Here is a 10,842-nt window from a genome sequence, read left to right on the forward strand (position 1 = left end):
TACTTGCTAAGCTATAACCCTACTTGGAAAAGGAGGATGCTATAAGCCCGGGGGTCCCAACAGGGAAAATAGCTCACCGAGGAAAGGAAACAAGGAGAAATAACATATTTTAACCAGTTTCTATGATTTTTTTTATTGTTTTTTTATGAGAATCAGTTGACACTGAAGTACCAAAAACCGTGTTTTAGTGTGTGTGTTTTTTTTTTCTTCTTTTTTTAAAGGATCTATTCATATGTTTTCGACTTATGGATAGGAACCTGCCAAATAGGAGCCGTTGGTCACGTTTGGGAATTATAGGATCCTTTATTTCTTTTCTCTGTGTGAAAGAAAACGTTTCCTAGATATCCTTTTATCTCCTTTTTGATAAATAGGGTTTTTTTTCGTTTATGTCTTCCAGGTCAGAATTCTGTTTGTTATTTTTTTTCTGTTTTTATTCCAGTCCTTAAATAGGAATTTTGAAAGAAAGGAAAACTTAGCAGCGGATGAATCTCTCTCTCTCTCTCTCTCTCTCTCTCTCTCTCTCTCTCTCTCTCAATTTTTTGGTACCGAAAAAATTACATTTAATGTTCTCTCTCTATATCTCTCAATATTTATAAGCACCGTAAAAATTACCATTTAATTCTCTCTCTCTCTCTCTCTCTCTCTCTCTCTCTCTCTCTCTCTCTCTCTCACGACATTTCTTGGTACCGAAAAAAATTACATTTAATGTTCTCTCTCTATCTCTCTCAATATTTTTTGATATCGTAAAAATCACCATTTAATTCTCTCTCTCTCTCTCTCTCTCTCTCTCTCTCTCTCTCTCTACTGTTACTCGATGCCGTTTCCTAATAAGATAAAATAAACTATTTAGATATCATGTTGTTTTTAAGATGAATTATCCAATAAAAGTAACCTTTTTTTCAGCCTCTTGATCACAATTTACGCGGTGCGCTGTAGGCATTGCTAAAGGGAATTTTTTTACTAGTTTCCTTCGGCTTCTAGCCGCACCCACTTATTATCTTTCTACTTTCCCAATGTCCCCACTTCCATTTTTTTATCTCACTCTGCAAGATTAAAGATTTACTCAATATTGTAACTGAGGTTTTCTATAAAGTTCTTTAAAGTGTATTACATAAAATGTTTGTATTTTCACAATAATCCACATAATGATTTTTCTTCTTCTTCTTCTTCTTATTATTATTATTATTATTATTATTATTACCTCCGCCAACAAAGTTGGAAGGAGGGTTATGTTTTACCCCGTGTTTGTGAACAGCTTCTTGGCCACAATTTTAATCGTAGAGCAATGAAACTTGCAGGGATTAACTGTTCTGTAGAAAAAAATCTGGAAATTATTAGATTTTGGAAGGTCAAGGTCACGATTAAGTAAGGTCGAGAAATGAGTTGCCGCAGTGGAGGTCTACACTCTACAAAGTGCCCCTCTAGTTATTATTATTATTATTATTATTATTATTATTATTATTATTATTATTATTAACATCTCATATTTAATCTTGAAAAAAAAAAATCCTTATCTCAGACAAAAATCCTTTTCCCTTATAGCCCCTTGACCGTGACCCCCCAAACGGGAGATCCCAGTGGCACTTGAAGGTGAAGGTCACAGACGGGGAATACGACGCCTTCACAGCTGTCCACGTTAACCTGAAGGACATCAATGACAACGCGCCCTTCTTCCCAGTCTCCACCATCAATGCTACCATTTCTGAAAACACGCCGGAGGGTAAGTTGCTGTCTTGTCTCGTTGTCTTCTTGGAACTTTGTGTCTTCGTCAGGTGTTTTGTACAACTTTTGAAGATTACAGGTAGATGCCTCTCTCTCTCTCTCTCTCTCTCTCTCTCTCTCTCAGGTGTCGCTTACGTGTTGTTTTATTGGTGGTTGACTGTAGGGAATATCTCTCTCTCTCTCTCTCTCTCTCTCTCTCTCTGAGGTGTCTTTTACCTGATTTTATTGGTGAGTGTAGGGAATCTCTCTCTCTCTCTCTCTCTCTCTCTGAGGTGTCCTTTACGTGAGGTTTTATTGGTAGTTGACTATAGGGAAACTCTCTCTCTCTCTCTCTCTCTCTCTCTCTCTCTCTCTCTCAGGTGTCCTTTACCAGATGGTTTGTTGTTGGTTGACTGTAGGGAATCTCTCTCTCTCTCTCTCTCTCTCTCTCTCTCTCTCGTCTGACCTTTACCAGATGGTTTGTTGTTTGTTGACTGTAGGGAAACTCTCTCTCTCTCTCTCTCTCTCTCTCTCTCTCTCAGGTGTCCTTAACCAGATGGTTTGTTGTTGGTTGACTGTAGGGAAATTCTCTCTCTCTCTCTCTCTCTCTCCTCTCTCTCTCTCTCTCTCTCTCGTGTGACCTTTACCAGATGGTTTGTTGTTTGTTGACTGTAGGGAAACTCTCTCTCTCTCTCTCTCTCTCTCTCTCTCTCTCTCTCTCTCTCTCCAATACGAACGGGAAAGAATGGCACATCTCCGGAAGGTAATCATGTAACCAATTTTTTTTTTTTTCAAATACCTCGAAGGGAAAATCCCCTTCATTTAGGTAGAATATTCTTGTGTATATTTTTTCTAAACTCTGCTCTCGGTAAGCCTCTAGGAAAATAGTTTTAAGGTGCACTGTAGGCATTAATTAAAGGTCTTTATACCTTGCTTCCAATCTTTCTTCAATTCTTGCTTCTAGATATCTAACCTTTTCTGGTAATTCTAGAGTTTTAACCTAGATAAACTTGGATGACCGGAAACACATAATTCAAATCCTGTTATCTGTAAGATTTTTTTTTTACACTTTATTTTCTTCATTTTAACTTGAGTCTTCAGCAAAGAATCCTATATAAATATTCCTCATTTCTTCATTTTTGTCTTAAAGCGTTGCAAAGCTTCAATTTCCCCGAACTGGTCTCTGCTCCTTAAAGCTACCTTCCCCAAATACTTTTTCTCCTTGTAAATGTAAACAAGAAAACACAAGCTCTTGAAATGGAAGGTTTCGCCAATATTGACATATCAGCATTCAGCTTTAATTTCCAGAACCTTTAGACATCGAATATATAAACATATCACCTTGAAGAGCCTTCTCTCGTCCGTCTCCTCTTCTACTTAATCCTTCTTCTGCTGCTGCTTATTCTTCTTCTTCTCTTTTTCTTTGTTTTTCTTCTTCTTCTTCTTCTTCTTCTTCTTCTTCTTCTTCTTCTTCTTCTTCTTGTAGAATTAACCTCCCTTCCCTTCTATTTTTCATCTCCATACCAAAAAATAGTAAACGATCGTCTCCCACAAGAGCTCGTATCTTCAAGTAAAATCATAAAATAAGAAGATCGTTCTCGTTCTTCCCCTCCCAAAATCATCCCATGACCGATCCTCCCTCTTTTGGCCAGGTGCATCAGTGGCACAGGTGGCAGCCACGGACAACGACGACCCCCGGGAGGGCCACAACGCCCGCCTGGTCTATTCCCTCGAGAAGAATGTGATTGACGAGGCCTCTGGAAGACCAATCTTCGCCGTGGACAGCGATTCTGGCCTCATCACGACGGCCCTTTGCTGCCTCGACAGAGAGAAGACGCAGAGGTACTCGATTCAGGTGGTCGCCACTGACGGCGGAGGGCTAAAAGGTAATTATCATCACTTGTTCAGGTGTTTTGGGAGGATGCGTCTAGTGGTGCCATCTATTGGTTGTTTTGTGATATGACTAGTGCTGCCATCTATTGGGTATTTTTGGATACTACAGCTGCCATCTATTGGGCGTTTTGGGATACTATTGCTGCCATCTATTGGGGGTCTTTGGATACTAGTGCTGCCATCTATTGGGTCTTTTATGTTGCCGTTACACTACAATCCTGTGAGATATCGACAAAGAGATGGAGCTGGGGGGAGAGTGACTGCTCCCCACACTCTAGTTTTAGGGTGTTTGAATATGCGTGGATGTAGTACGATAGAGAGTAAAAGATGTAAGATTGGAAGTATGTTTAGGAATAGAAGGATGGATGTATTGGCCTTATGTGAGATAGAGATAAAAGGAAAGGGTGAAGTGATGTTTGGTGAAATGTCTGATAGAATGTCTGGGATTGAAAGGGGAAGAGCGAGAGAAGGTGTGGCTTTATTGCTGAGTGAATGGATGACAGGTAAAGTTGTGGAATGGAAGGAGATATCATCTAGGTTAATGTGGGAATGTTGGGCGTTTGTCAGTGCGTATGGGCCAGGTAGTGAGAAAGTGAAGAAGAGCGGAATGAGTTCTGGAATGAATTTACTAGGTGTGTAGAAGGACTGGGTAGAAGGAATTATGTAGTTGTCATAGGTGACTTAAATGCTAGAGTGGGCGCTGGAGAGGTAGAAGGTGTCATTGGGAAGTATGGCGTACCAGGTGAAAATGAGAGAGTGGTGAGAGACTGGTAGATATGTGTGTTGAGCAAGAGATGGTGATAAGTTCTAGCTTTTTTTTTTAAAAAAAAAAAAAAGATAAAAATAAGTATACATGGGTAAGAGTGGCAAATGGAAGAGTAGTAGAAAGGGCATTAATGGATGATGTGTTGACAACTAAAAGAATGTTTGGAAGATTGAAAGACGTGCACATGTTTAGGGGTATAGCTAACAGTATATCTGATCATTTTTTGGTGGAAAGAAAGTTAGTTGTAGCAAAAGAATGGGGGAATAGAGTAGGTGGATGTAAAAGGGAGCTAGTGAGGGTTGAAGAGCTAATAAAACCGCGGATAAAAAGTAAATATCAGGAAAGGTTGAAAATGGCATACGACGAAGTGAAATTAAGAGAAACTGGTAATTTTGAGGAGGAGTGGAAGTTAGTAAAAGAAAATTGTGTTGGGATTGCAAGTGATGTGTGAGGCAAGAAGTTTGTTGGAGGCAGCATGAGGAAGGGCAGTGAATGGTGGAATGAAGGAGTGAAGGTAAAAGTGGAAGAGCAAAAGAGGGCTTTTGAAGAATGGCTGCCGAGTAATAGTATAGAGAAGTATGAAAAATATAGAGAGAAAAATACAGAAGTAAAGCGCAAGGTACGTGAGGCAAAGAGGGCAGCTGACCTGAGGTGGGGTCAGGGATTGAGTCACTCATATGAAGAGAATAAGAAGAAGTTTTGGAAAGAAGTGAAGAGAGTAAGGAAGGCTGGCTCAAGAATTGAAGAGACAGTGAAAGATGGAAATGGAAGGTTGTTGAAAGGAGAGGAGGCAAGGAAAAGGTGGGCGGAATATTTGGAAAGTTTACTGAATGTTGAGGATAATAGGGAGGCAGATATAATTGCTGTTGCAGGTGTTGAGGTGCCGGTGATGGGAGATGAGAATGAGAGAGAGATTACGATAGAGGAAGTGATGAGAGCACTAGATGAAATGAGAGTACGAAAAGCATCTGGTATGGATGGTGTGAGAGCTGAGATGTTGAAGGAAGGGGGTGTGACTGTACTTGAATGGTTGGTGAGATTGTTTAATGTGTGTTTTATGTTGTCAATGGTACCAGTAGATTGGGTTTGTGCATGTATTGTACCACTATATAAGGGTAAGGGAGATGTGCACGAGTGTTGTAATTCAAGAGGAATTAGTTTGTTGAGTGTAGTTGGAAAAGTGTATGGTAGAGTAATGATTAATAGGATCAAGGATAAAACAAAGAATGCAATTTTAGAAGTACAAGGTGGTTTTAGAAGAGTTAGGGGTTGTATGAATCAGATTTTTACAGTTAGGCAGATATGCGAGAAATATTTAGCAAAAGGTTAGGAGGTGTATGTTGCGTTTATGGATCTGGAGAGAGCGTATGATAGAGTTGATAGGGAAGCAATGTGGAATGTGATGAGGTTATATGGAGTTGGTGGTAGGTTGTTGCAAGCAGTGAAAAGTTTCTACAAAGGTAGTAAAGCAGGTGTTAGGATAGGAAATGAAGTGAGTGATTGGTTTCCGGTGAGCGTGGGGCTGAGACAGGGATGTGTGATGTCGCCATGGTTGTTTAACTTGTATGTTGATGGAGTGTTGAGAGAGGTGAATGCTCGAGTGCTTGGACGAGGATTAAAACTGGTAGACGAGAATGACCATGAATGGGAGGTAAATCAGTTGTTGTTTGCGGATGATACTGTACTGGTTGCAGACACAGAAGAGAAGCTTGGCTGATTAGTGACAGAATTTGGAAGGGTGTGTTAGAGAAGGAAGTTGAGAGTTAATGTGGGTAAGAATAAGTTTATGAGATGTACGAGAAGGGAAGGTGGTGCAAGGCTGATAGTCATGTTGAATGGAGAGTTACTTGAGGAGGTGGATCAGTTTAAGTACTTGGGGTCTGTTGTTGCAGCAAATGGTGGAGTGGAAGCAGATGTACGTCATAGAGTGAATGAAGGTTACAATGTGTTGGGGGCATTTAAGGGAGTAGTAAAAAATAGAGGGTTGGGCATGAATGTAAAGAGAGTTCTATATGAGAAAGTGATTGTACCAACTGTGATGTATGGATAGGAGTTGTGGGGAATGAAAGTGATGGAGAGACAGAAATTGAATGTGTTTGAGATGAAGTGTCTAAGGAGTATGGCTGGTGTATCTCGAGTAGATAGGTTTAGGAACGAAGTGGTGAGGGTGAGAACTGGTGTAAGAAATGAGTTAGCAGCTAGAGTGGATATGAATGTGTTGAGGTGGTTTGGCCATGTTGAGGGAATGGAAAATGGCTGTCTGCTAAAGAAGGTGATGAATGCAAGAGTTGATGGGAGAAGTACAAGAGGAAGGCCAAGGTTTGGGTGGATGGACGGAGTGAAGAAAGCTCTGGGTGATAGGAGGATAGATGTGAGAGCGTGCTAGAAATAGGAATAGGAATGAATGGCGAGCGATTGTGACGCAGTTGTGGTAGGCCCTGCTGCTTCCTCCGGTCCCTTAGATGACCGCGGTGGTAGGAGCAGTAGGGGATTCAGCATTATGAAGCTCCATCTGTGGTGGATAACGGGGGAGGGTGGGCTGTGGCACCCCTAGCAGTACCAGCTGAACTCGGTTGAGTCCTTTGTCAGGCTGGGAGGAACGTAGAGAGCAGAGGTCCCCTTTTTGTTTTTGTTTCATTTGTTTGATGTCGGTTACCCACAAAATTGGGGGAAGGGCCTTGGTATATGTATGATATATGTACACTTAGGATCATGTATTGCTCCATTCTTTAGTTATATTATAACAAATGAATGAACGGGATTTGATTATTAATTGTTTTGTTACATGCTTTTTTTCTTCATTTTTTTATTGTATATTCATTATCTGAATTGTTTTATTTGGCTTTGCATAAAGATTGTATTATTTATATAGGAGAACTAGAGTAATTTTAAGTTCCATAACTTAATTTTCTAAAATCGAAAAGACTATAATGAACAAATTAAAATTAATCAGGGTATTTATGGTTATCTTAATACTGACAGCTTAATTTCGTTTTTCAATTATCTGTAAATCCATATATTATCAGAATAATTAAAAAAATGCGTACATCTTCCAAATCGGAAATTAATATTTCCAGGAAAAAAAAATTATATATATAAAACAAAACTCAATTTCCTTTGGGAATTATTTTGAGTTGATATCTTTAAACATTAGGTTAATCATATTTCGAAATCTAGATAATGTTTGTTCACATAAATACATCACCAATTATTTGAAAATGAACAAACTTATTTCATAATTTTCATTTTAGGAATAACTGGAATTAATTTCCAATTTCATATATATATACATAAAAAAAAAAAATTCTCGAATATTTTACTTATGCATTTTAGTATGGTTGTCTTTCCATGTTGATTTGCAATTGACTTGCTAACTGTCATCCTTCTGATGGTTGGCCTATGGAGTTCATGAAAAAGGTTTATGAAGATTTTGTGATACAAAATCTCATTATGTATATATATATATATATATATATACTGTATATATATATATATATATATATCTGTATATATATATATATATATATATATGGAATTGAAATATTGAAAATACTTATATTTTAATGAATGCCTACATATACTCATTTTATATATATATATATATATATATACATATATATATATATCTAAGTTTGTGTAGAAAGGGTATGCAATAATTAAAATAAAAGTAACTTTAGTAATTTTATTAGATCAATGTCCCAAAGATTTTATCTGCTTTATTTAATCACCAGATATCCTAGAACAGACAGATGCAATAAATCAAATCAATAATCCTTCTCTCCCTCGTCAGGAACAGGCACGGTGTCCGTCGAAGTCTCCGACGTGAACGACGTGCCCCCGCGCTTCTCCCGGTCCGAGTGGACCCTGGACGTGTCCGAGAGGCTGACGCCGGACAATGTCCTGGCCACGCTGACAGTCATCGATCAGGATGTGTCCAATAATTTCACCTTCAGAGTAAGTTCTGTTTGTAGTCTTTTGATGAGTGGCACGCCGTCTCTCTCTCTCTCTCTCTCTCTCTCTCTCTCTCTCTCTCTAGAAGGATGGGTTAGTGTAATGGTGACACCTCTCTCTCTCTCTCTCTCTCTCTCTCTCTCTCTCTCTCCAGAAGGATGTGTTGATGGAATGGAAAACTCTCTCTCTCTCTCTCTCTCTCTCTCTCCAGAAGGATAGGTTGATGTAATGGTGACTTTCTCTCTCTCTCTCTCTCTCTCTCTCTCTCTCTCCAGAAGGATGGGTTGATGGAATGGTGACTTTCTCTCTCTCTCTCTCTCTCTCTCTCTCTCTCTCTCTCCCCAGAAGGATGGGTTGATGGAATGGTAACTCTCTCTCTCTCTCTCTCTCTCTCTCTCTCTCTCCCCAGAAGGATGTGTTGATGGAATGGAAAACTCTCTCTCTCTCTCTCTCTCTCTCTCTCTCTCCCCAGAAGGATGTGTTGATGGAATGGAAAACTCTCTCTCTCTCTCTCTCTCTCTCTCTCTCTCTCTCCCCAGAAGGATGTGTTGATGGAATGGAAAACTCTCTCTCTCTCTCTCTCTCTCTCTCTCTCTCTCTCTCTCTCCAGAAGGATGGGTTGATGGAATGGTGACTTTCTCTCTCTCTCTCTCTCTCTCTCTCTCTCTCCCCAGAAGGATGGGTTGATGGAATGGTAACTCTCTCTCTCTCTCTCTCTCTCTCTCTCTCTCCCCCCAGAAGGATGTGTTGATGGAATGGAAAACTCTCTCTCTCTCTCTCTCTCTCTCTCTCTCTCTCCCCAGAAGGATGTGTTGATGGAATGGAAAACTCCTCTCTCTCTCTCTCTCTCTCTCTCTCTCTCCAGAAGGATGGGTTGATGTAATGGTGACTTTCTCTCTCTCTCTCTCTCTCTCTCTCTCTCTCTCTCTCTCCAGAAGGATGGGTTGATGGAATGGTGACTTTCTCTCTCTCTCTCTCTCTCTCTCTCTCTCTCCCCAGAAGGATGGGTTGATGGAATGGTAACTCTCTCTCTCTCTCTCCCTCTCTCTCTCTCTCTCCAGAAGGATGGGTTGATGTAATGGTGACTTTCTCTCTCTCTCTCTCTCTCTCTCTCTCTCTCTCTCTCTCTCTCCAGAAGGATGGGTTGATGTAATGGTGACTTTCTCTCTCTCTCTCTCTCTCTCTCTCTCTCTCTCTCTCTCCCGAGAAGGATGGGTTGATGGAATGGTAACTCTCTCTCTCTCTCTCTCTCCTCTCTCTCTCTCTCTCTCCCCAGAAGGATGTGTTGATGGAATGGTAACTCTCTCTCTCTCTCTCTCTCTCTCTCTCTCCAGAAGGATGTGTTGATGGAATGGTAACTCTCTCTCTCTCTCTCTCTCTCTCTCCCTCTCCAGAAGGATGGGTTGATGTAATGGTGACTTTCTCTCTCTCTCTCTCTCTCTCTCTCTCTGTCTCTCTCTCTCTCTCTCTCTCTCTCGAGAAGGATGTGTTGATGGAATGGTAACTCTCTCTCTCTCTCTCTCTCTCTCTCTCTCTGATTCTAAGATTCTTTATTGAAGAGAAAAAGGATTATCTGGATTGTTTAAAGAATTTCCTGTTATTAAAATATATTTTTTATATCGTCACTACCAAAAATATTTCTATTTACATATTTTGAATCCTTTTGTATATATATTTACTGTTTTGATAAAGTTATAATGGTTATTATATCTGTGATATCAATATTTAATTTATTTTTATATATAAGATATATAAGAATTCCCCATAGTTTATAATCATTTATATCCTTTTACTGGATCCTATTGGCATGCCTTTTTATTTCCTTCATACATTATACTTTAGATATTACTATGTAAAATCCTTTTATTCTTCAGATTTTTTTTTTCATTTCCTGTTAATTTTTAGACAAAGGAAATTTTGCTGTTTCCCTTTTTTTTATTTCTATAATATTCCTTAAACTGGGAACCTGTTGATATAGAGTTTATATCACTTTTTTCACAGTTTTACATTGGTCAACAGCTGGTCCTGATATTATTGATATTTGATAAGCGTATTTAACTCAAATTATATATATATATAATTTCTAATTTTTGAAACTGAAAAGTTTTAAAGTTATACCATGAAAAGGGTATCGATATATTGATTATGGAAAAGACTTGATAAAGGAGAAAGTGAAAAAGGAGAGAGTAAGGATTCTGACCCAGATATCAGAGGGCGAAATTTATGCCATATCTGGGAATTTATTAAGGAACTTTTCCAGAATACAAACTCATGAAGAGAAACTGAAGGAAGAGAGACGAACGATTTCAAGAATTTCGAACAAACCAATAACTGGAGCAAGAGGGGGTGGGGGGGGGGGGGGGGGGGGGGGTGGGGCCCTGCTTGCCAATGTATTTCGTGCGGTGCACTGTAGTCACTATTGATGGGTCTTTGAATCTATTTTTTATTTTTCTTCTTGTCTCCTTCCCGCTTCCTTTCTTCCATTCTGCTGTCCAACCACTCTTATATTTTGCTTTATAGTTCAATGACAG

General features: G+C 39.4%; 1 protein-coding gene across 1 annotated transcript in view; it reads left to right on the top strand.

Annotated features, from left to right (window-relative positions):
* Positions 1 to 10,842, top strand: part of LOC137625472 (putative neural-cadherin 2) — a 78,658-nt gene that overhangs the window by 36,228 nt on the left and 31,588 nt on the right. Inside the window, exons 4-6 of the mRNA XM_068356383.1 lie at positions 1,543 to 1,720; positions 3,354 to 3,587; positions 8,151 to 8,314. Of these exons, the coding sequence (XP_068212484.1) occupies positions 1,543 to 1,720; positions 3,354 to 3,587; positions 8,151 to 8,314 (576 nt within the window). The remainder of the gene's footprint in view (positions 1 to 1,542; positions 1,721 to 3,353; positions 3,588 to 8,150; positions 8,315 to 10,842) is intronic.

The sequence above is a fragment of the Palaemon carinicauda genome, chromosome 32 (genome assembly GCF_036898095.1).
Source record: "Palaemon carinicauda isolate YSFRI2023 chromosome 32, ASM3689809v2, whole genome shotgun sequence".
Lineage (NCBI taxonomy): Eukaryota > Metazoa > Arthropoda > Malacostraca > Decapoda > Palaemonidae > Palaemon > Palaemon carinicauda.